Source organism: Macadamia integrifolia, chromosome 10 (genome assembly GCF_013358625.1).
Source record: "Macadamia integrifolia cultivar HAES 741 chromosome 10, SCU_Mint_v3, whole genome shotgun sequence".
NCBI classification, from domain to species: domain Eukaryota; kingdom Viridiplantae; phylum Streptophyta; class Magnoliopsida; order Proteales; family Proteaceae; genus Macadamia; species Macadamia integrifolia.
Genome location: NC_056566.1, coordinates 5902957 through 5927396, shown reverse-complemented (window position 1 = coordinate 5927396; position 24440 = coordinate 5902957). Strand labels below are relative to the sequence as shown.

The window sequence follows — 24440 nt, the reverse complement described above, 5'->3', positions numbered from 1 at the left end:
CAACCAACATCAAGGAACACCACAGGCAATGGAATTGAAAGGGAAACACAATTGCCACCGCCACCACCACCACCATTGGCACCAGGGTTAAACCTATTGACTTCATGGGAGCTTTTGCTCAATTCTTGAATGTCATGCAACAACAAGCAACTGCAGGCAGCAACAACAACCCTTTTCATAACAATCGGAATGGCCCCCAAAATCCTCAAGATGCTAGGGAAGACGATCAGGGCAGAGTTCTAGAACGGTTCAAGAAACTCGGTCCACCAAGTTTCAAGGGCATTAGCATTGATGCTCTCTGGTCTTCAAGATAGATCCAGGAGATGGAGAAAATCTTTAAGGCTCTAGCTTGCACTGACTCACAGAAGGTGGTTTGTGCCACCTTCATGTTACAAGACGAAGCATACTCATGGTGGATGACACATAAGCAGATCTTATCGGCCACAGACCCGATCATTATATAGGCATGTTTCACTACGGCCTTCTTCCACAGCTATTTTCCCCAAAGTATAAGGGAGGCCAAGGAAACTGAGTTCTTGCAACTAAGGCAGGGAACTAGCTTGGTAATGGACTATAGGAAAAGATTTGAGGATCTTTCCATGTTTGCACTTGAACAAGTGTATACAGAAAGTAAGAAGGTGAGGCGATTCCTGAATGGGCTGAACTCGCACTTGAAGGGACCTCTCTCTGCATACAACTTCACCACCTATGCAGACTTATTAAGGAAAGCCCTTGCAATGGAGGAGAATCTAAAGGATCCAACAGCGGATATTTATGGAAAGGGGAAGAGACCAATGGAAAATCAAGCTGCCAAAAATGTTCCGCCTCAGAAGACTCAGCAAATTTATGAAGCAGTTGCCAACTCACAGCCATGCCATACTTATGGCAAATTTCACGTGGGACCGTGTCGATATGCAAATATCTCCGGCTATAATTGTGGAGAAAGGGGCCATACATCCAAGGTTTGCCATAAGCCTAAACGATTGACCCCTCCACCCCCACGGACAAATCAGCCACCAGCTCAGGGCCAGCCTCCACACCAGCCTTATCAGGGGCACCATCGTAATTCACCTGCACCAGGAAACCAAGCTCCTAAGGCTCTAGCCAGAGTCTTTTCTCTTTCAGCGGAGGAAAATACTACCGTGGTGACAGGTACCCTTACTCAATTTAAGTATAAAGTTTTCTCCTTATTGATTGAACATAGTACCACGCAACTAGGAAACAATTGTACTTGCACTTAAACAACCAAAATAGGAACTATTTTTGTTGCTTCTCAACCTGCTTATGCACAGTTTGATACTGGAGCAACACACTCCTTCATATCAAAGAGTTTCGCTCAAAAGCTATCCCTAAAGCCAAGCCCTCTTGAACATAAAGTAGTTGTATCTCTACCTTCAAGAGAGATTTTAATTGCCGACAAGATCTATGCATCTTGCCCTGTCCAAGTAGGAACAAAAACTCTAATGACAGACCTCATATTGCTAGAGATGAAAGACTTGGGCGTAATTTTTGGCATGGATTGGCTATCCACTCATAGGGCAACAATATTATGTCGTGAGAAGGAAATCTTGTTTAGACCCAAAACTGGGAAAGAATTTAAGTTCTCCAGGGTGAAGAAAGGCAAACCAACCCCGCCTATCATTTTAGCGGTGAAGGCAAGGAAGCTACTCACTCAGGGATGTCAAGGATTCTTAGCAGCTATAGTGGAGAAAAAGAGGGAAATCAAGACAGAGGACATAGAGATTGTCAGGGACTTTCCCGATGTCTTCCCAGCAGACCTCGATGGTGTACCACCAGAAAGGGAAGTTGAATTCTCAATAGACTTGATCCCCGGTACGGCGCCGATCTCAATGGCACCCTACCAGATGGCTCCCGCAGAATTGAGGGAATTAAAGGAGCAACTACAAGAACTGTTGGAGAAGGGATACATCAGACCGAGTGTATCACCGTGGGGTGCACCAGTCCTATTCGTGAAGAAGAAAAATGGGACCATGCGGTTGTGTATTGACTACCGTGAGCTGAATAAGGTCACGATAAAGAACAGATATGCCCGTTGCCCAGAATTGATGATCTTTTTGATCAATTGCAAGGGGCGAGCATATTCTCTAAAATAGATCTGCTTTCTGGGTATCATCAACTTCGAGTGAGGAAGACATACCAAAAATGGCGTTCAAAACACGCTATGGACATTATGAGTTCATAGTTATGCCGTTCAACTGTGTTCATGGAACTCATGAATCATGTCTTTCATGATTACTTGGATCATTTTGTGATAGTGTTCATCGATGACATCCTGATCTACTCCAAGAACAAGGAAGACCATGCTGAACACTTGGAGGTCACACTACGGAAGTTGCGGGAGACGCAATTATATGCCAAGTTGAGTAAGTGCGACTTCTGGCTCGATCAAGTGATGTTCTTAGGTCATGTGATCTCTGGTGAGGGAATTTCAGTAAATCCTACAAAAGTCAAGGCGGTAACCGAATGGGCTATACCCACCTTAGTGACTAAGATTTGACACTTTTTAGGAATGGCTGGATATTATAGAAGATTTATTGAAGGCTTCTCCAGCATCGCCATATTATCAACCACTTTGACCAGAAAAGTAACAAAGTTTATCTAGACGGAAGCATGTAATAAAGCCTTTGAGGAGTTGAAAAGGAAGTTGGTGACTGTGCCTATCTTAACCTTACCTGAAGGGATCGGTGGAATGGTGATCTACAATGATGCGTCCTTAAGAGGTTTGGGTTGTGTGCTGATGCAACACAGAAGGGTTATAGCTTACGCTTCTAGGCAACTCAAAGACTATGAGAGGAATTACCCTACTCATGATTTGGAGTTAGCGGCAATAGTATTTGCACTAAAGATTTGGAGGCACTACTTGTATAGTGAGAGGTGTGAGATACACACGGATCACAAAAGCCTCAAATACATTTTCACTCAGAGGGAGTTGAACATGAGACAGCGACGATGGCTGGAATTGATCAAGGACTACGATTGCGACATCCTATATCATCCAGGAAAGGCTAATGTGGTTGCCGATGCACTTAGTAGGAAACCACAACGGTTGTCCGCAGCTCTGTTGACTGAACGAGTGAAGTTGAAAGAAGAGATTGATGACTTCAAATTGGGCCTGATTGTTGGTAGACCTAAGGCCTTATTTTGCCACTTGGTTATGGTCTTTAATAGACCAAATCAAAGAGTGTCAATTGATGGATGAGAGATTAACCAAAGTTAGGCAGGCAATTCAGGAAGAGGTCACACCATTCAATATAGCCACGGATGGCATCATCAGAATAGGTGAACGACTGTGTATACCCCGCCAATGAAGATATAAGGATGATGATTCTGACTAAAGCTCATAGCACACCTAACTCCATTCACCCTGGGAACACCAAGATGTATCAATCTGAAAAAACGATATTAGTGGGACAATATGAAGAGAGATGTTGCCAACTTTATTAGTAAGTGCTTGACTTGTCAACAAGTGAAGGCTGAACATCAACGACATTCTGGACTCCTGAAACCTTTAGACATTCCACAGTGGAAACGGGACTCATCGGAATGGACTTTATCACTGCATAGCCCACGACTCCAAAATGTCATGATGCTCTATGGGTTGTGGTGGATCGTCTAAATAAATCCGCTCATTTCATTGCCTATTCCATGAAGTATACCGTGGAGACGATGACTCAATTGTATGTTGATCAGTTATTTCGCTTACATGGAGTATCCTTATCAATTGTATGCGATGGAGATGCCAGATTCACCTCTCGATTCTAGAAAGGGGTACAAGAGGCTATGGGAACGGAGTTGAGGTTTAGCACTGCTTTTCATCCTCAAACAGATGGACAGATAGAGAGGTTAAATCAAATCATTGAAGACATGCTTCGGGCCTGTGCTTTAGACCTGAAGGGCGGTTGGGAGAAGCATCTTCCTTTGGTTGAGTTTGTTTATAACAACTTTTTTCAAGCAACCATTGGAATGGCTCCTTATGAAGCCTTGTACAGGAGGAAATGCCGCTCACCTTTGTTTTGGGATGAGGTTGGGGAAAAGAAGTTGACCAAGCCTGACTTAATCAATGAGTAACAAGAGAAAGTCCAACTTATTCAGTTGAGGATAAAGGCAGCCCAAGACAAACAGAAAAGCTATGCTGACACTAAAAGGAGATAACTAGAATTTTCTGAGGGCAATAATGTGTTCTTGAAGATCGCACCAATGAAAAGAATAGTCAGATTTGGGAGGCAAGTTAAGTCCCCGGTTTATCGGACCTTTTGCAATCTTGAAGAAGATTAGAACTGTGGCATACCAGCTCGCTATACCACCCACCTTATCTGGAGTACATGATGTTTTCCATATGTCTTACTCCAGAAGTATGTAGCAGACCCATCACATGTCTTTAGTTATGAGTCATTGCAATTGGACACCAATCTTGAAGAAGATTAGAATTGTGGCATACCAGCTCGCTATAGCACCTGCCTTATCTGGAGTACATGATGTTTTCCATATGTCTTACTCCAGAAGTATGTAGTAGACCCATCACATGTCTTTAGTTATGAGTCATTGCAATTGGACACCAATCTGACTTATGAAGAGTCACCTATACAAATCCTGGACCGCAAAGACCAAATGCTACGAAGACGTAATATTCCGTATGTGAAAATTCTCTGGAAACACTACGGTACTACTAAGGCTTCGTGGGAACTAGAAGAGGATATGTGGGCTAGATATCCACAACTATTTGGTGAACCAGGTAAACCTTGAACCAAAGTACATACCTCAAATTACTATTATGCTCGGGCTAAGCTAAGTCTAAGTGTGTCATACCTTAACAGACACCAGTGACTTAGGATCTGTAGCAATCGAGGGAAGAGAGGAAGATATGATTCAAGCTATGGATCTTGAGGTAGCTTCCTTTTCTCTAGAGAACTTTTAAATTTTGGGACGAAATTTCTGTAAGGAGGGAGGATTGTAATACCCCTGATTTTTCTTTGACTTAATCCAACCTTGACCTAAAGTGATGAGTCAGCTGATGATGGGGCAGTCAAAGTCAAATTTTTTAATGGATGACGTGGAGGTCAAAATATAAACTTCTTGACCAAAATCCAAAATTCTTTGGCCTTATCACCACTCTATTCTTGGTAAGTTTTTAAATGTTTTTGAACTGTAAAATTCCTTTCTTGGACTCATACCTTAATGGTAACTATGTGGTGAGGCAAAACTGCCTTTTTTGGTTGTCGGCCACTTATAGAAACACCTATTTTGCCTTACCATTACTTGCCTATTATAAACCATATTAAATATTGTATTTTATCTCTCCACCTCACATTATTTCCTTATTTGGTTAATATATTTATGGTTGATTTTCAAACCACCCAATCATTTATGCTAATTATTCAAATTCATGCAATTATGATTTGACACCTAGATTACTATCATTTTAATTATACTAACTTAGTGATGTATTTTTATCTCTTCCTTGTGAGATTCAAATCAAAGGGGACAAATTATCTAATCAAAGGGGGTAAATTGATTATCTTTCCCTTCCTTATAAGACTCAAATCAAGGGGGGACAAATTATCTAATCAAGGGGGACAAATTATCTAATCAAGGGGCATATGGAAAACACTTTTGGCATCTCCTCTTAGCCTTGCTAAGAAAATTGACAAGGGAGAAAGCTGATTGGCCCTTAAAGATTTTATTTCTTCTATGAATTAGGAAGAGAACTTGGGAAATAAAAAGAGAAGAGGGTAGGTTGGCAACCTCTCACAAGGCTGCAGATTTTGAAAAGAGAGAAGAAGAGAGAGAGTGGGACACCCTCATCTTTTTCCCCTCTTGGTGATTCAAGTGTGAAAAAAAAGAAGAAGAAGAAAGGTCCAACCTCTTCCCTTAGCTTCGTTTGATTAGGAGGGAGACGTTCATTTCAAGACCTTATATCTAAAGGTTTCTTTTTTTGGCCTTCTGTGAAAGTAGCAAGTGGTTTAATTCACTCTTTACACAAGGTTTTCATTTTATATAATTATTATCAAGTGATACAAGAATTAATTTGAATGGTTATATATTAAATGATTTTTTTTTTTTTTAATTATAAATTTGTTTCTCTTGAAATCTCTATCTATTTATTGGGTTTGGCATTTCACGATTAATAAATGAAAACATATTAGAAATTTTGATTTTATTTTCTTTTCAGATTTGTGATTGTTACATTATGTCCCTATGTAGATTTTTGGATGATCTAATGCTATCATTGAGCACATTTTGTTTGTGCAAAAACCTCACTATCGATTAAGGTCACAGTACGATGTGAGCCATAGTACGGTTCGGGACGATAGAGTGTGTTTTACGCCTTACAAAAACCAATGGTGTGATTGCAATATCTTGCATATGGGATGGATGTGGAACAAGGTCACAGTACGGTGTGAGCCGTAGTACGGTACGGGGGCACATTCCATTCCCATATGTTAGAACTATTATCGAGATTATGAATTATGTGAATGGGTTAACACACCGATCAAGGTCACAGTACGGTGTGAGCCGTAGTACGGTACGAGACGGTGGTGATTGATTATGATTCGTGATATCTATTATTGTTTGATTGATTTGTTAGATTTCCCGTTATTTTCACAATAGTTCACATTTCATCTAAAAAAGAAAATTTTATTTCTTTTGTTTTTTTAAACTTGTGTAGATTGTGATTTCCGCCATTTACTAAGCTTCCCCAAAAGCATACTCCTTACAATATATCAGATGATGGGGTTGAAATTCATGGAGAGGGAGATGAGGAGCCTATTGCATATCTATGGTCTAACAAGGATGAGGGTGGATTTGACTTGGGTGGAGGCTATTTCTAGTTTCTTGATGATCCTATTTTTTTCTTTAGTTTTTTTTTCTTTAAAGTCTGTAGTAAGGCTTATGGACCTTTAATGTCATTCTTTTTAAACCTTCCTATGAGGGAAGTGTCTTTTATTTTGTTATTTAATACTTAAGACTTCCGCCGCACATTTCTATGATTTAATTGCATCTTTTTATTTATTTTATTTTCTTATTACCATGGTTTGTGGAAATCCATACCGGTTCATTCCCTAAAATGAAATCGATCTTGGATCACCATGGACCAAACTCCTAGACCGGATTTGGGGTCATTACAGGTATGTATCGTAGGATATATATTGATACGAAAGGATTTGAAAAATTCCATGTATCGTATCGGTGTGTATCGTATAGGTCGGCTAAATTTAAGATCCGTATCGGAGGGTATCGTATCAGTATTAGAGATACTTTAAACTGACAGGATCACTTGACAAAGACTCAATCAGCTGCAGACACATCAGGGAAACGAATGATGCAAGGATTTTGGGGCAGATGCTGAATTCTATGGATAATCAGATTGTTGACTTCGTTACCCATATTGATAAGGTTAAGGAGTTATGGGAATACCTGAATGTTTTGTACTCTAGACAGAACAACCTTTCCCGTATATATGATTTATCTCAAGAGTTCTATAGGGCTGATCGAAAAGGTCATCTTCTGACTCAGTATTTTTCCGACTTTAAGAGGATATATGAGGAACTAAATTCCCTACTTCCTATTACTTCTGATGTGACACAGATGCAAAATCAATGAGAGCAGCTTGACGTCATGGACTTTTTGGGTGGTCTTGGGAAGGAGTTTGATTCCGTTCGCTCTCAAATTCTGGGTGGTGATAAGGTAGCCACACTTTCAGGCACTTTTTCCACGAATTCTACGAGTACCTTGTGAGAATCCACTTGATTCTACCCCTATTGATAATTCATCCCTGGCTTCTTTTACACCTAACCGTTAGCCCAATAGTGGCACAGGTGGTGGTGTTGGTCATGGTCATGGGGCTAGTTCTACTAAAACCCCTAACTCTAGTATTCAACATAATTTAGAGACTTCTAGTTCAGTGAAGACTTGTGACCATTGTGGTCGCCCAAGACACATCCAACGCTTTTGTTGGAAGCTTAATGGCAAACCATCTCAACAACAGTTTGCCAGTTCTGCCATTACTGCTATATTGTTACATCCTCTTCACAGTTTGAGCATAAGACTGTGAAGATGTCTAATGAGAAGTAGGCACGCTTTACTCAATTTCAGATTTCTCAGTCATCATATCCATCTACTACTACATTTTTTCAAACAGGTAATACTACTACATGTCTTTCGACTTCTTCCCACCCTTAGATCATCGATTCAAGTGCAGCGGACCATATGACTGTGGTCTCAAGTGTGTTTTCTTCTTTTCATACTTCGTCTTCTAATGTCACCTTAGCTGAGGTTCTTTAGCCAAGGTTGTTGGTATAGGCACTGTTCATGCCACTCCTTTGTCCTTATCTTCTGTCCTCTATCTATACCTAGATTTCCTTTTAAACTTTTGTCTGCTAATAAGTTCGTTAAAACTCATAATTGTTTTGTGACTTTTTTCTCTAATTCATGTGTCATTCAGAACCTTACGATGAAGAGGCCGATTGGTAGAGGTCATGAATGGTGGGGCTGTATCTACTTAAGTACACTTCATCTATGGCGCTTTTGAGCGCAACATCACCTCACCATATTCATTGTCGTTTGGGTCATCCTTTAGTGGATAGTTTGAGGCATTTAGATTCTCAATTTCTATCTATTGCTAGTTTAAATTGTGAGTTGTCAGTTTGAGAAGCTATATCGTGTAAGTTTTCCCCCTTGGGTCAATAAATGGTCTAAACAACCTTTCTCTCTAGTTCATTCAGATGTTTGGGGTCCTTGTCTAGTTGTTTCTAATTTCGGATTTTGTTACTTTGTTACATTTGTTGATGACTATTCCAGAGTTACATGGATATACTTAATAAAAATCGTTCTGAGTTGTTTTCCATTTTCTGGGCATTTGTGTATGAGAGTCAGAATCAATTCAATGCTACATTGCGCATCCTTCGTAGTGATAATACCAAGGAATGTTATTCTGCTCCTTTTACTACTTTTATGGTTCAACGTGGCATTTCACATTAGTCTTCCTGTGACGACACCCCACAACAAAATGTGTGACACAAAGGAAGAATAGACACTTAAAGGAGGTCACTTGATCTCTTCTTTCTTAGATGAAAGTGCTCAAAACTTTTTAAGTTGATGGTGTTTTAACAGCATGTTATTAACCACATGCCTTCCTCTGTCTTACATGGTGGGATCCCTCATTCTCTATTATTTCCTTCTGCATCTTTATTTCCTCTACCACCACATGTCTTTGGTAATGTTTGCTTTATTCGTGATCATCGTCCAGGTATTTTCAAGTTGGATCCAAAAGCTCTTAAATGTATGTTTGTTGGCTATTCTATAACCTAAAAGGGTTATTGTTGTCATTCATTTAAGTTGAACAAGTATTTTGTCACTGCCGATGTTTCCTTCTTTGAGTCCACTCCTCATTATGACCCTTCTTTTGTTCCTCAGGTTCCTCCGACACCTCCGCCACCACCTGTCGCCACGCCCTGTTGTTGTGTACCAACGTTGCCCTCAGCAAGATTTAGCCCCCCACTTCTTCTGCCTTGCCTTTGTCGCCAAAGGATATGCCCAGATATATGTGGTTGATTACTTAGATATTTTTTCCCTTGTGGCTAAGCTTACTTCTGTTCGCATTTTGATCTCTCTTGTTGCTACCCATCATTAGCCTTTGTTCCAATTGGATATAAAGAATGTCTTCTTGCATGGTGATCTCCATGAAGAGGTATATATAGAGTAACCTCTTGGGTTTGTTGCTCAAGGGAGAGTATGGTATGGTGTGGAAGCTCAAGAAATCTTTGTATGGGCTGAAACAGTCACCTCGGGCGTGGTTTGCTCGCTTTATTGAGGTGGTCTTGGAGTTCAGGCTGACACGATGTGGTAGTGATCATTTAGTCTTTTTCCAGCATTCAGTTGCAGGACGGATATTTTTTATTGTATACGTGGATGATATTGTTATTACAGGAGATGATTCGTCAGGGATTGAGAAGCTGAAAGAATATTTACAACAGAAATTTCATACCAAAGTTTGGGAAGGTTGAAGTATTTCCTAGGTGTGGAAGTGGCTCAGTCAAGGAAATGAATTTTGTTTTCATAGCCATAGTTGTCATGGCGGCGATTTGGCGTCCTAACGGAAAAAGAAGTTCATGGCAATGCTACGATTTATGTGACTCACAAATGGTGGTCGCCATTGGCTGATAGGCATCGTCATGGCATCGCCATGGACGCCAGGTCACTCCTGATTCACTAGGCGATTGATTTTTTGTAAAATACAAGGTGATTTTGATAGGGCTATGTTGATTTTTTATGATTTGATGTTGCTTAATGTTGGTTTTATATGTTATAGGGTATATATTGTAGGCTTGTAGCATGCTAAATAACTTTAGAAAATAGGGGAAATAAAAAAGTAGCATACTAAATAACTTTAGAAAATAGGAAAAATAAAAAATGACACATGAGCGATTTGACCGCCATGGCAACGCCATAACGGGCGATTCATCACCAAAGCGATTAGCTACCCCTCCACCGCCTTGGATCGATTTGACGCCATGACAACTATGGTGATAGCGAAAATATGTTATTAATCTTCTTTGAGAGACAGAAATGGTGATGTTTTTGGGGATCCTAAGAAGTATCGGAGGCTTGTTGGGAAACTAAATTATTTAGTAGCAACTCAACTTGATATTGCTTTTCCTGTTAGTGTGGATTTATGTCTGCTCCTCGGGTGCCTCATTGGGAGGTTATGCGTATTCTACGGTACCTCAAGAAGTCTCCTAGACACGGTCTACTTTACTCTGACCAAGACAAGGGCGGTTGAGGGTTTTTCAGATGCTGACTAGGCTGGTTCTCCTATTGATAGAAGGTCAACTACAGGTTACTGTACATTTGTTGGAGGGAACCTCATGTCATGGAAGAGCAAGAAACAGACAATTGTGGCTCAATCTAGTGCGGAGTCAGAATATCGAGCTATGGCACATGTTACGTGTGAATTGATGTGGGAGAAACAGTTATTGGGCTGAACTTGAGTTTACTGATGATTCACCTATGCAATTACAGTGTGATAATCAGGCTGCTATTCAAATTGCCTTGAATCTTGTGTTTCATGAAAGAACGAAACACATCAAAGTAGATTGTCACTTTGTTTGAGAAAAGCTGCAATAGAGACTTATTTCTCCTAGTCATGTTCGTACAGAAAAGCAACTTGCTGATTTGTTTACAAAGTCTTTGGCTAGTGTTCAAGTGGATTATATTTGTAACAAGCTGGGCATGATTAACATCTATGCTCCAGCTTGAGGGGGAGTGTAATCCGAGACCTGCAAGTCTAGGCATCAGCGCTAGCACTAATACCGAGAAGAGCAAGGGTGTTTTTGTCTTCTTATTTTTCTGGTTTGTTATTCCAATTCTGCCCTTGTAACCCTTAGGTTATTATATATATATGAGCGGAGTGGGAGTTACAATACACAAATTGTAACTCCCAACAAGTTACAAATCTATCGCCTCTCTCTCTCTCTTTCTCCTTCTCTTTTCCTTTCTTCTAATATTTACAATAAGTATTGGGTTTGTGTACGCTGATCTACGACCTCACAGAGACTGATTTAATTTATTATTTTTAAATTATTTTCAAAATTTTCCAGTTTGACTACCCTTTTCCCAAAAATTATTTTTGCAAAAAATAGGGTATATATGCATTGGTTGGCATAGAGCTGATCTACAACCTCATAAAATTGCGTTTAATTTTCTATTTTTAAATTATTTTCAATACTTTCCAGTTTGAAAACTTGATTTGCTTGAACTAATGTCTAAAAAAGATAAGGTCAAACATATTTGTTGGCCTTCAATTTTTCATATGCTAGACACCGGTGGTAAATCAACCACTACATGGAGTCAATTTATTTTTTGTAAAATATAATCTATTTTTGGATTTTAATGAATTGTTTTTTAAGAAATACAGAAAATAAATGAAAAATTATTCTGATTTGGTTTTTTAAAAACGTGGAAATTTGTGAAGATGTTGATGTATTTTTAGTTTATACTGATTATTATTGTGTTTCTGGGAAAGCAACGACAAAGAGATATGATGACTTGTATAACAATCTAAATACGAAGGAATGGGAAAAAGATATAAGATAGACAGCTAAAATATGAGAAAGGAAGAGTAGAGATTCTGATCATGTAAAATGTATTAAAAGTGAAGATGGTAGAGTGCTAGTTACGGTCCTTACGGATGCTTTGGATGAATATTTTTGCGACTTACTAAATGGAGACATTACAAGTAGGAATGGCCCGAAGATTGCATTACCCATAAAGACATCTCATTCCATCAATAAATTAGAAAGATTACAGTCTCCGAGGTCAAGGAAGCCTTAAGGAAGATGAAGATAGGTAGGACACCAGGCCCAGATGAAGTCCCAGTTGAAGTGTGGAAGAGTTTGGGACTATGTAAGTTTCGCTAACCATGCTATTTAACAAAACTAGGAGGACCAGAAAGATGTCAGATGAATGGAGGAGAAGCTTCGTAGTTCCAACCTATAAAAATAAGGAGAACGAGTCATACTATGAAATTATGGGAGAAGGTTACCGAAGCCATGGTTTAAAGTATCGGTACATATTGTACTGTATCGATCGATACATATCAGTATCGGCCCTTACCGATACGCTACATGGAAATTTTAAAATCCTTTTGTATTGACATGTACTATAAGATACAAACTGATATTCATTGATACACCACCGATAAATACCGATACTTTATGGAAACTAAAAAATTGAGGTGAAATGTACGTTTCGGTACATATCAGTATGTATCGACCGATACAGTGCGCTACGGTAATATAATGGCCAAGATGGATCATTTTTCAAAAAAACAAGATTTTTTGAGGGGTTTTTGTTCCAAAGTTGCTGGTAGTCATTTTTCTCTCCAACTAAAGTAGAATTCAAGGCTGGGAACAAGGATTTTACGTTTATGGAACAACTATAAACCTTGGATTCTTAATGTGATAGTCTCAATTTAGTGTTTATGTATAATACATGTTATATATAGATTTTTTTAACTCTTTTTTATGCAAAAGTGTGTAAAAAACGTTTCTTATCTATTTATGTGTGTATCTTTAGCGTATCTCCAATACGATACGATTCCGTCCAATACGTATCTTAATTTTGGCCTACCAATACGGCAACCTATACCGAAACTTTAATCCTTGATCGAAGTCCACCTAAGAAGAGAAACTAATATCTTGGGGAACCAATTCAATTTTATGCCAAGTAGATCCACGACAAAGGCTATTTAACTACTAAGGAGACTCATTGAGAGCTCTAGAGCCTACAAGAAGGACCTCCATATGGTCTCTATCAACTTAGAAAAATCCTACGATAGAAGTCCCCCCTAGAGGGTTAACCTGACATGTATTGGAGAAGAGAGGGGTGTCGAGTAGATATGTGGATATAATTAAAGACATATATGAGGACGTGGTGACTAGTCTGAGAACCGTGGGAAGTTAAGGTAGTGAGTTCCCAATTACAATTGGGTTACACCAAGGTTCAACTTTAAGCCCTTATCTGTTTACGCTTATTATGGATGATTTAATCAAAAACATCTAAGGTGATGTTTCGTGGTGTATGCATTTTGTCGATGATATTGTTCAGGTGGATGAGACAGCAATAGGGATTAGTTGGACGTATGGAGATCTACTTCGGAGTCGAGAGGTCTTAAGATTGACAGAACAAATACGGAGTATATGGGGTGTGTATCTTTAGTCGCACAAGGACGAAAAGCCAAGTGCTGAAACTTGAGGGGGGAGAGAGATACCGTAAAGCAACTATTTCAGATATCTAGGGTCAATCATAAACAAGGAAGATGATGTTTCTCATAGAATTAAAAATATGATGGACGAAGTGGAGAGGGGTTTCTGGAGTGTTGTATGATCAACGTATTCCTCTAAAGCTTAAAAGGGAAAATTGTACAGGATTATCATAAGACCGGCTATAATGTATAAGGCGGAATGTTGAGCAGTCAAGAAGCGTAACATAGATCAATCGAGCGTAGCAAAGATGAGGATGTTGAGATGGATGTGCAGCAAAACTAGGAAAGATAGAGTAGCGTATAACTAGATTAGAGTTGATTTGGAAGTAGCCCTGATCCAAGACAACCTCCGAGAAAGTTGTTTAAGCCATGTTCAATAGAGATCTAAGGATGCCCCAGTAAGGAGGAGTGACCAGATCCACATAGAAGGAGCTAAAAGAGGTAGGGGTAGGCCTAAAATGACCATAGATGATGCTGTAAGGAAATACATGTAGGGGCTTGGTCTTGAATCTAGTATGACCTCAAACAAAGCTATTTGGAGTTCAAAGATCCATGTTGCCAACCGATTTTAAGTGGATGTTCCTGTGGTGTTGCTTTGATTCTTTCATTTTTGTTTCCTCTCCTTTTTTTTTTTTTTTTTTTTTTTTTCTCTTTATTTCCTGTTATTTTCCCTATCACAAATCCATATAGCAAACCCCATTTAGTTGGGAAAAGGTTAAGTTGTTGTTGCAGTGATTATTATTGCGTTGTTCCTTAATTAATTTCTTTTAATTAGGTAATTATTTTTTACAACATAATAAATCATTTTAATTAGGAAATAAATATCAGACTTGAGAAAAAAATTAAATAGGTTTATTTTTGTTTTACAAGTGAAGCTATGTAAAAAGGTTGCAAAATAGCTTATCAAGTGGAAGAGTACTGCATAGAAGCATGGTACGCTCATTGGTATGACAAAACAAAGCCACAATGCAATTATTGTGGGAAGAAGATCATAGCAAGTGAGGCCACAAGACTGAAGTGGCATTTGGTTGGCAGTTCCAAGAATGTGGCAAAATGCCTTAAGGGTCCTTGGCGACGGCTGCTCTCATGAAGGGAGGAAGACAGAGTAAGTTGGACAAACAGAAGGCTTAGGAGGAATTTGAGGCATTGCAGGAGAGACACCTAATAATAGGGATGTATATGATAGTAGTAATATATATAATAGGAGTGATGCTAACTTTTGTGGACAGCATCTTTTCATACCCAACTATATCAGCCCGATCAACCAAGTAGCTATGGCTATGGTGGGTCAACATTTGCATCATCTTCCTAGCCAGGTGATCTATATCCTAGGTTGGGTTACCTAAAGTATGTTGATCATGACACCTAAAGGGTAGCTAATTTGGACTTCGAGCATTTCTTCAAGCATATCACGACATGGCCATCATTTGTGATACAGTCAGAGAAACGGTTGTTCAGTCAACGACAACAATCTTTTAATGGTTTTGAGGCTCCCAGAACTTTATATGGTACTGTACAATTGTACTTATTGTCCATAATTACCACTTTTTGCCATTGGTGTACTATTAAATAGTTTTTCTTCATTCTTAATACATTTTTCAATTGCTTTTATTGAATGTTGTGTTTTTTGGTACTGAATTATGTGTAAATTAAGTTACATAAGAGAAAGGATATAGTAGGCTATAGACTTTGAGCCTTTCTTCTAGCATACCACAACAAGGCTATCATTTCTGATACAGTCAGAGGAATGGTTGTCCTATCAACGACAACGATCTTTTATTGGTTTTGAGTCTCCCGAAACTTTGTGGTACTGACATAGTAGTTCTCAACAGTTACATTTGAACAATTGTACTTATTGTCTATGATTACTGTTTTTTGTCATTGGTGTACTACCAAATGGTTTTTCTTCATTCTTAACACATATTTCAATTGCTTTTATTGAATGTTGTGTTTTTTAGTACTAAATTATGTGTAAATTAAGCTATATAAGAGAAAGGATACAGTAAGCTATTGCGTACATTCGCAACCTACTATCCAAAGCCAAACTACCATTTTGAGTGAGTGTGTGTGTGTGTGTGTGTTTCCTTTTAATCTAACGGTTCGAATGTCTGTAATCACGCTTAAATAGGCTAGCCTTAAAGTTTCAAGGCACAATTCAACCATTTGACTATCGAAATGCAGATTTGGATTTTATAGCCGAAATGTGCAATATTTCAACCGAAATTTTGGTAACCCATGAAATATTTCTGTTTCAACCAGGTTCAAAACCCTAGTCCAAATCAAAATTCTGAACCTTGCATCTAAGTTGAAGGAGTCCTGTTAACAGTATGAATGGGGAGAATGCATATATGTACTAATTGATCACACAAGGTATGTATTCACAATAAACAAAAGAAGAAACAGAATTAAAAGTTTATCCCTCAGCCGACCCATACTCTAACTAGGAAGGAATAGGTCGGCCAAAGGGGGAACTCCCCATTGTACCCCTATGGTGCACTTAAGTTACATATTCCAACACTCCCCCTAAAGTTGGTGCATAGATGTCGCACATGCCCAACTTGACTAAACTAGGATGAAACATCTTCCCAACCAACCCCTTAGTGAACAAATCAGCTAGTTGATCACCAGACTTCACAAAGGGAACACAAATCAAATCAACATCCAACTTCTCTTCGATGAAATGTCTGTCGCTCTCCACGTGTTTGGTTCGGTCATGCTGTACAGGATTATGAGCAATATTGATAGCAGCCTTGTTATCACAGTAAAGCATCATAGGAAGACAAACAGGTGCATCAATATCATCCAAAAGTGTACGCAACCACAATAACTCATAAATCCCCTATGCCATGAAACGAAATTCTGTTTAGCACCAAATCTAGCCACCGCATTTTGCTTCTTGTTGCGCCAGGTAACAAGGTTTTCACCCATAAACACATAATAACCAGAGATGGACTTTCTGTCAGGTGAACCAGCCCAATCAACATCTGTATAAGTCTCAATTCTGAGATGATAATGAGGAGATAAGAGGATCCCTTTCCCAGGAGTTGACTTTAAGTATTGCATGATATGCATAACTACTTCCATATGAGAGGAATAGGGATCATGCATAAACTGACTAACTAAACTCATAGCCGTCTTGAGAGAGATATATCAGTTTACCTACCAACCGTTGATAGCGGCCTTTGAAACTAGTTCACCCTCCTTTTCCTTGAGCCAGGTACCAACTTCCATAGGAGTATCAAGAGGGTGACAACCAACATGCTTGTCTTGGACAGTAGATCAAGGATGTACTTCCTTTAAGTGAGAAATATGCCTTTGGAAGACCTGGCAACTTCAATCCCAAGAAAGTACCTTAACTTTCCAAGATCCTTTATCTCAAATTCTCTGCCCAGAAAACCTTTGAGATGATCGATCTCAGTACTATCATTTCTTGTTACAACGATGTCATCCACATAGACAATGAGTATAGTAACACTCTCACCAAACCTCTTCATGAACAATGTGTGGTCAGCATTACTCTGCTTATAACCCACAAATGTCATAGCATTGTGAAATCTTCCAAACCACGCTCTAGGTGACTGCTTCAAACCATAAAGAGCATGCTTCAACTTACAGACCTTGCCTTGACTTCTCATACTAGAGAAACCTAATGGAATATCCATATACACTTCCCCATTAAGCTCTCCATGGAGGAAAGCATTTTTTACATCAAGTTGTTGAAGTTTCCATCCTAGGTTCACAGCATATGAGAGTAACACTCACATAGAGGTCAACTTGGCAACTGGGGCAAACGTCTCCTGGTAGTCAATGCCGTATGTCTGAGTGGACCTTTTAGCTACAAGCCTTACCTTGTATTTATCCACAGAACTGTTGATCTTCCGTTTTACCACAAACACCCACTTACAACCAATTGATCTCTTCCCAGGTGGAAGAGTCACAAGTTCCCATGTAGCATTCTTTTTCCTCCTTTATTGTTGTCTTCCAATTTCCATCTACAAGAGCTTCCTGCCAATTATAGAGAACACAAGTAGAGGAAAAAGAAGACACAAAAGCATGATAGGAGGGAGATAGGGAATCCTATGAAACAACATGAGATATAGGGTGTTGAGTGCAGGTCCTAGTGTCTTTTCTAAGAGCAATGGGTTTGTCAGAAGGAGAAATTATACCTGAAGTATAAGGCTCTGTCAACTCAGGATCCAGGGCTGGCAAAGGGATGTGTTGATGGTCTAAAGTTACTTATTTATGATATGTCCCCTATGATAAACTTGAAGAGTTAAGTCATCAATTTGTCTCTAGAATTCACCAATGGTTCTCCATATTAGAGTCATCTCCCCTTGAGTTGGAACAGTAGGAACAGAAGTCTCTATCATAGGTTTTGTCCCCTCACTGTCTTATGGAGCATAAGGATCCTCAAGTGAGGATGGTAGGTACACTAGTGGAGCAAGTAGATCCAGAGTCCTCTCTTCTTCACTAGTATACTAGAAGACTCCCCTTAAAGAGGTGACGATGAGTATTAACCAACAGATTAATAAAACACAACATCCATTGTTACTATAGTACGGCGAGTAGGAGGATTGTAGCACTTGTATCATTTCTGAGTAAAAGAGTATCCCCAGAAAGATACACTTAGTACTACGAGGTTCTAATCTTTCCAGTGAATGATGATCCCTAGTACAGTATGCATGCCCAAAAGTCTTTGGAGGAACCAGAATGGATGTAGTCCCTTGAAAAACCTCCACAGGAAGTAGAGAGTTGAGGACAAGTTGGCACATGATTGATTAGGTAAGCTGTTGTGAGGACAGCATCACTCCAATACTGAGCTGAAACCTGTCTAGCAAACATCATGGCTTGAGCAATATTTAGTAAATTCCTATTATTGCGTTCAGCCACCCTATTCTGAGCAGGAGTGCCAACACACCTTGTTAGATGAAGAAACCCATGATCAGGTAGGTACTTTTGAAACTGATGCTCTATGTACTTTGTTCCATTATCACAAAGAGAATTTTAAGAGTGGCACTAAACTAAATCCAAATCATTTTATGGAACCGCTGAAAACAACTGAATACTTCACTTTTGTGCTATATCATATATACCTACGTAGTTCTAGAGTGAATCAATATAGGACAAAAAACATCTTTTTTTTAGAAATAGATGTCCGATGAGACAGACCCCACACACAGAGTGAACCAAATGAAAATAAAAGAGCTTTTAGTTAAAAGTAAATAACTGGTACGAGTTTGTTTATCCAGAGTATAGGCTTCACAAAAAATTCATTCCTATTACCTGATTTAACTATATGTTAAATCAAAAGAGATAAGGTCCCAATTGGTGTGTGTCCCAAACGACAATGTTATTGATGTAAATCTGAAGAAGCAGGGTGCAGCTGATGAGGAATAGTAAAAATTGCAACCGTAGGAAGATAACCATCATTGAGCAAATAAAGGCCACCCTGCACCTTTCCATATCCAATTGTCTTAACCATTACCAGATCCTAAAAAATACAATGGGAAGAAAAAAATGTTACTTTACAGCTTAGGCCCCAAGTACGACTACTAATGGATAGCAAGCTAGTAGTAAAATTAAGGATATCTAAAACAGAAGACAAAGTGATAGAAGAACACTTAATAGAACCCTTTCTGGAGCAAATGATAAGGTGCCATCTGCAACCCTAACTTTATCTCTGCCTGAGGTGAGTGAATACTGGTGAAAATAGACTAGAGGGACCGATCATATGATCAGTGGCACCAGAGTCAATAATACAGGGAATCAGGGAGTGGAGACGATCGATGCATAGTGGGCAACAAATAAAATACCTGAATAAGCAAAATTGGAATCTGAAGGGACTGAATTGGCAGGATTTAAAGAATAGGAAGCCTTAAGCATACGTCTGAAAGCCTGGAGTTCCTCCTGGGAGATTCCCATATCAGTTGCATGTGAGGTGTCCACAGTCTCGCCTAATGGGCTTTGGTTTTGGATCAACCACGAGCACGCTTTGCCTCAAAATCAGTAGGCTTTTCATGGAGCTTCCAATAGCTAGCCTTGGTTTTGGTATAGCTTGTTACAGTGTTCACATTTAACAATCTCCTTGGTGGTATTACCAATTCGATTTGCTTCCTTAGAAGTAGTAGTTGTACCAGTCTATAGGGCTGATTTTTCAATAGTAGGAGTATGAAGCATAGAGTTACAACAACATTCCTCCATATAAACCAGGGCAAAGGACTGTTCCAGAGTAGGGAAGGGAGATTTACTAAGCACCTGAACACAAATCTGATCACACTCAACATTCAGACTAGCCAAGAAATCATAGATCCTAATTTAGTCCACATGTTTGGTGTAAGCAGTACTGTCTTCAACATAAATGGGATGATAATCTGCAAAGTGGTCCAGTTCATACCACAGAGTTCAAAATTCAGCATAATATTTTGACACAAAGAGTTCCTGCTGGGCAGTAGCACGAACCTTCTTGCGAATATAAAATTCCTGAGCATAATTCCTTAGTTTCCCATAAGTTTCCTTGGCAGCAGCTCAAATTTGAGAAGTAGTGTCTTGCAATAAAAATCCTCTAGAAATAGATTGACAAATAGAACCAATCAAATAAGCCATAACTAAAGAGTCATTAGTGACCCATTAATCCTTAGGGGTACTCTCATCAGAGAGTTTCTTTAATTTCCCCACAATGTGTTCAGTGAGACCTCTACCAGTACTAGTAAGATAGGTAGATCTAGACCAAACGAGGTAATTAGTTCCTTCCAATTTCACAGAGCTAGCCCCAAAGGGCATGTAGTCATTGCAACTTTGTCCATCAGATCCAAAGGTCAAAGTAGTTACTTTAGACATGATTGAACTAGTGAAAAATCGATAATGAGTGAGAGAAATACTAGATCTTCAAAAACAGCCATCAGAAAGAGTCTATACTTGGATCAGTAGTGAGGCATTCCTCCAAATTATATCTGATTCTGGTGAAGAACTGTTGAGATAGGTAAATTAGGGTTTCGGGAGAAAACCTTAATTATCAGAGAAGACAAGAGATTTGATGCATACACTTAATAGGTGGAGCTATAAGTCTGGTCAATCTCCTCTCCATTCTCCAACGGTGATGACGATCTCAAGAAATCAGCCAATTCTAGGAAGGAATACCCAAAATCGATTTAGTCAGGGTTTTGGAAGAAAACCCTGATTTACAAAAGTCGATTAGTGTTGATCTTCAATCTTGCAAGTGGTGATGAGTCCTTCTAGGTTGCTGAACTTGATCTTCAAGAGGTAGATGTGTGTTCTTCAAAGAGGTAGAAACACACTTCCAAAGGGTTCTAGAATCAAAAATCGTAGAGGGTGAAGAACCCTAATTGTCTTGCAAGGTTTTTTTTGTTTTAATTCATGAGGTATAGTATAAGACAGCCACTAGATTCGTATGAATCACCTCATTAGTGCTGGCGTGCTGTCCTATAGGGAGTTAATGAGACAAAGGTAGGAGAAGATGGAGGCTAACAAAGGAGATGGAAGGGAAGGAGATGGAGGCTTGTGATTTTTAAAGGAGAGAAGAATAAGGAGAAGAAGCTGAAAACTTAGATCAGAAATTAGGCTCTGATACCATGTTAAAACTATGAATGGGGAGAATGTTTGTGTGTACTAACTGATCACACAAGTAAAGTATTTATAATAAACAAAAGACAAAAAAGAATACAAGTTTACCCCTACCCAACCCATACTCTAACGAGGAAAGAATAGGCCAGCCAAAGGGGGAAATCCCCAGTGTAGACTTGCGGTACACTTAAGTTACATATTCTAACAAGTTCTATGGAACAGACGAATTGCACATGATGGTAAACCATAGGCTATAATTTGAGTATTAGAAACCAAAATAAAAAGGAAACACTTAAAAAAATCAAGGGTCCTTATTCTACCTAGCCAAGCTTGGCCCAATGGCCCCAACTTTAGCCATATGGTAACTAAATTGCCACTTGAAGAGGATCCACTTGAAGGCAAGATCACTCTCTACTCGTGGAAAATTTTATCCCAAAAGCAGTTCAACATGTGGAGGGTTTTAAGGAAGTGGAAGTGGGTTCTTTAGTGTCATCATATCTAAGGCTTAGTTTGTTAGTCATAGCACTTTTTTGTGCATTCCTGCTTTGGTTCTTTCTTATATCTATCCTTCTCATCTTCATCTTAGTATATCTTCTGTGTTGCTGATCATAAATAAAGCAAAAAAAAAATGAAAATTCAATATTTTGTACAACAGTTTTACTGCTGCTAATACAAGGGGAAACTCCAACAAAATAAGGGCTATATTTTAGTTGCGACGTGAAACTAGACCTGGTCAATCCAGAGGGTCCCCAATTCATCTGAAAGAAAAATCATACATCCACAATTCCACATTTCAAATCAAGGGCCACCATACTCAAGGACATGAAGGTACAACTACAATTACCATTCCCTAACCCACCAAACTACCTCAATCAAGTAAAAACAGTACTCCGCATGAAGAAACCGCAGACTACATAATTAAGGATGTCATGAGATGCAAATGAAGTTCAAATATTTTAGCAAGGGTTTTCAATGAATGGCAAGCACAGATTACCTTTAAAGAATTTCTCGACCATGTAACTTTTCTTGGTTAGGATTTGAGCAGCTTTTTGTGGCCTTTTCTCAAAGATCATCTGCAAGAGTTGTACCGCAAGAGCTCGCTTTGGCTGCTTAGAACTCAATAGCTTGACAAATACATTGCAATGTTGATTGGGTGTGATTGGATTCATACATGATATAGTGTTGCAAAGCCATAAACGAGCCTCAGAGCGGCTACTAGATGCTATCGATGTCCAGATAATGGATTCCAATTTCTTCAAAAGAGATAATCTCTTCTTAGCAACATCACTAACTCCATTATCATTGCAAAGTGGTTCGGATAGGAATAACTGAACCATCATAAATCCAGTCGTTTCTTTTTCCACCCCAACCACTAAACCCTCCTAAATGGCACAACTGCGTAAGGAAAAGATGCAAACGAACTCCACAGGAAGACCCATTTCACCGCCCAATCTTCTTTCTAGCTAAAATAAATTAATTCACTGTCATTAACTATCTAATTGGAACATACAGACAAACCCAGAAAGCAAAACTGAAAGATCAAATAACACCATAGGACAAACAATCTGAAAGACTCCGGAAAACCCTTTCTCTTTTTTTTTTTTTTTTTTTTTTGGTGGTGGAAAAAGACTCAGGAAAACCAATGGAATCTTTATTCCTTAACTAAAACAGAAACTTAAATATAGGGTTCGCAGGGGAGAGTGGAGAAGGGGACGAAAACAAGCTCACTTCAAGTTACATAATCAATAATAAAACCATAGATTTCAAAGACCAACAAAACACAACAAAAATCCGCGTACCATTCATGCATAAACGCAGAAACTAGTTCATCTTATCCAAACCCGAATGGCCAAAAACAAGATTAAAAGCAGAAAATTAGAAAGATACCTGAAATTTGACGCTCAAAAATCAGAGAAATCGAGGGCTTTGGAAAGAGTATATGGATATCCGTTGGTTCCTTCGTTTCAACTTTCATTCGCTCCCGATAGTGAGGGTCTTTTTTTATCTTTTTTTTTCCGAAGTAAAATACAGATCGGAACCACCGCCAGACGGCTCAAGGGCTAGGGGGACGGGTCCAAACTCCAGAAAGCATAATTAGCGAAGTTAACGTATTATACGCGTACCCAATGTATCAATCAAAAAAGATTTTTTTTAACAGATTTTCCAAAAGAAAGTGCAAATTTAACGGATTTCATAGTTGCACTAATTGAACGTGTAAATACGGGGTTGGCTTCTTACAAAAAAAATAGGGTGAGGCGCATTTTATGGTAAAAATATGCTCTGACTGACGACATGGGGCTTCAAAAAAAAAAAAAAAAAAAAAAAAAAAAAAGAAAAGAAAGACTAACATGGGCTCTTCCTTCGTGCTAGTGTTGGCACTTCTTCAACACCAGCAATAGAAGCAAAGAATAATGCATCTTCTTATCCTTTTCTAACAAGTATGGTCTCAATAGAGATTAGGGTTTCTGGGACAACCTTGCTGTCAATTGGGTCCCAATTGAGGTCCAGAAATTTGTGTTTTTATTGTGGGAGGCTATATTAGGTTCCCACAGGCAATTCCCTACTCCCAATTTCAATTTTAAACTAACCCTACCCCTAAGCGAATTCTGCCCTAGCTCAATTCACTGCGATGGGTTAGGATAATTACCTTCCCAAAGTTTCTGGGGTGTGTAGGCAAATCCACATGCAGCTATCTAGCTCTGGACTCCATTCCCAGCTTTGGCAACAACCTTTGGTCGCTTCTTCTAGCTACTGACAGCATGGGGAGTGCAGGTATAGCACTAGTAGCACTAGTAGTAGGGACAATAGCAGAGAGGGGCTGCAGCAATACGGAGAGCAGCATCCCTCTTTCTCTACTTCTTCCCTCCTTTCTCCTTCTTTTCTTCTTCTTTTCCTTTTCTTCATACTCCAAGAACTTCTTGCTGATGTAATATATGGCATGCTCTGCCCCCTTTTCCATCTTTTTTTGCACTAACAATGAGCCCATGGAATATTCTCCCATTGATAAGTATAACAGAAGTGGTTCTCCTTCCACCGGTGGTGTCAATACTGATGGATTCATGAGGTATCTTTTGAT

General features: G+C 39.1%; 1 protein-coding gene across 2 annotated transcripts in view; it reads right to left on the bottom strand.

The window, feature by feature from the left end:
* Window positions 1-23472, bottom strand: part of LOC122091499 — a 33339-nt gene extending 9867 nt beyond the window's left edge. Inside the window, exons 1-2 of one of the 2 annotated variants that reach the window (XM_042661485.1) lie at window positions 23252-23472; window positions 22359-22827 (exon numbers count right to left, since the gene is read on the bottom strand). In XM_042661485.1, the coding sequence (XP_042517419.1) occupies window positions 22359-22704 (346 nt within the window). In that variant the 5' untranslated portion in view covers window positions 22705-22827; window positions 23252-23472. The remainder of the gene's footprint in view (window positions 1-22358; window positions 22828-23251) is intronic. The other variant, XM_042661486.1, reaches the window with a different exon arrangement.
* Between the last annotated feature and the right edge of the window lie 968 nt (window positions 23473-24440).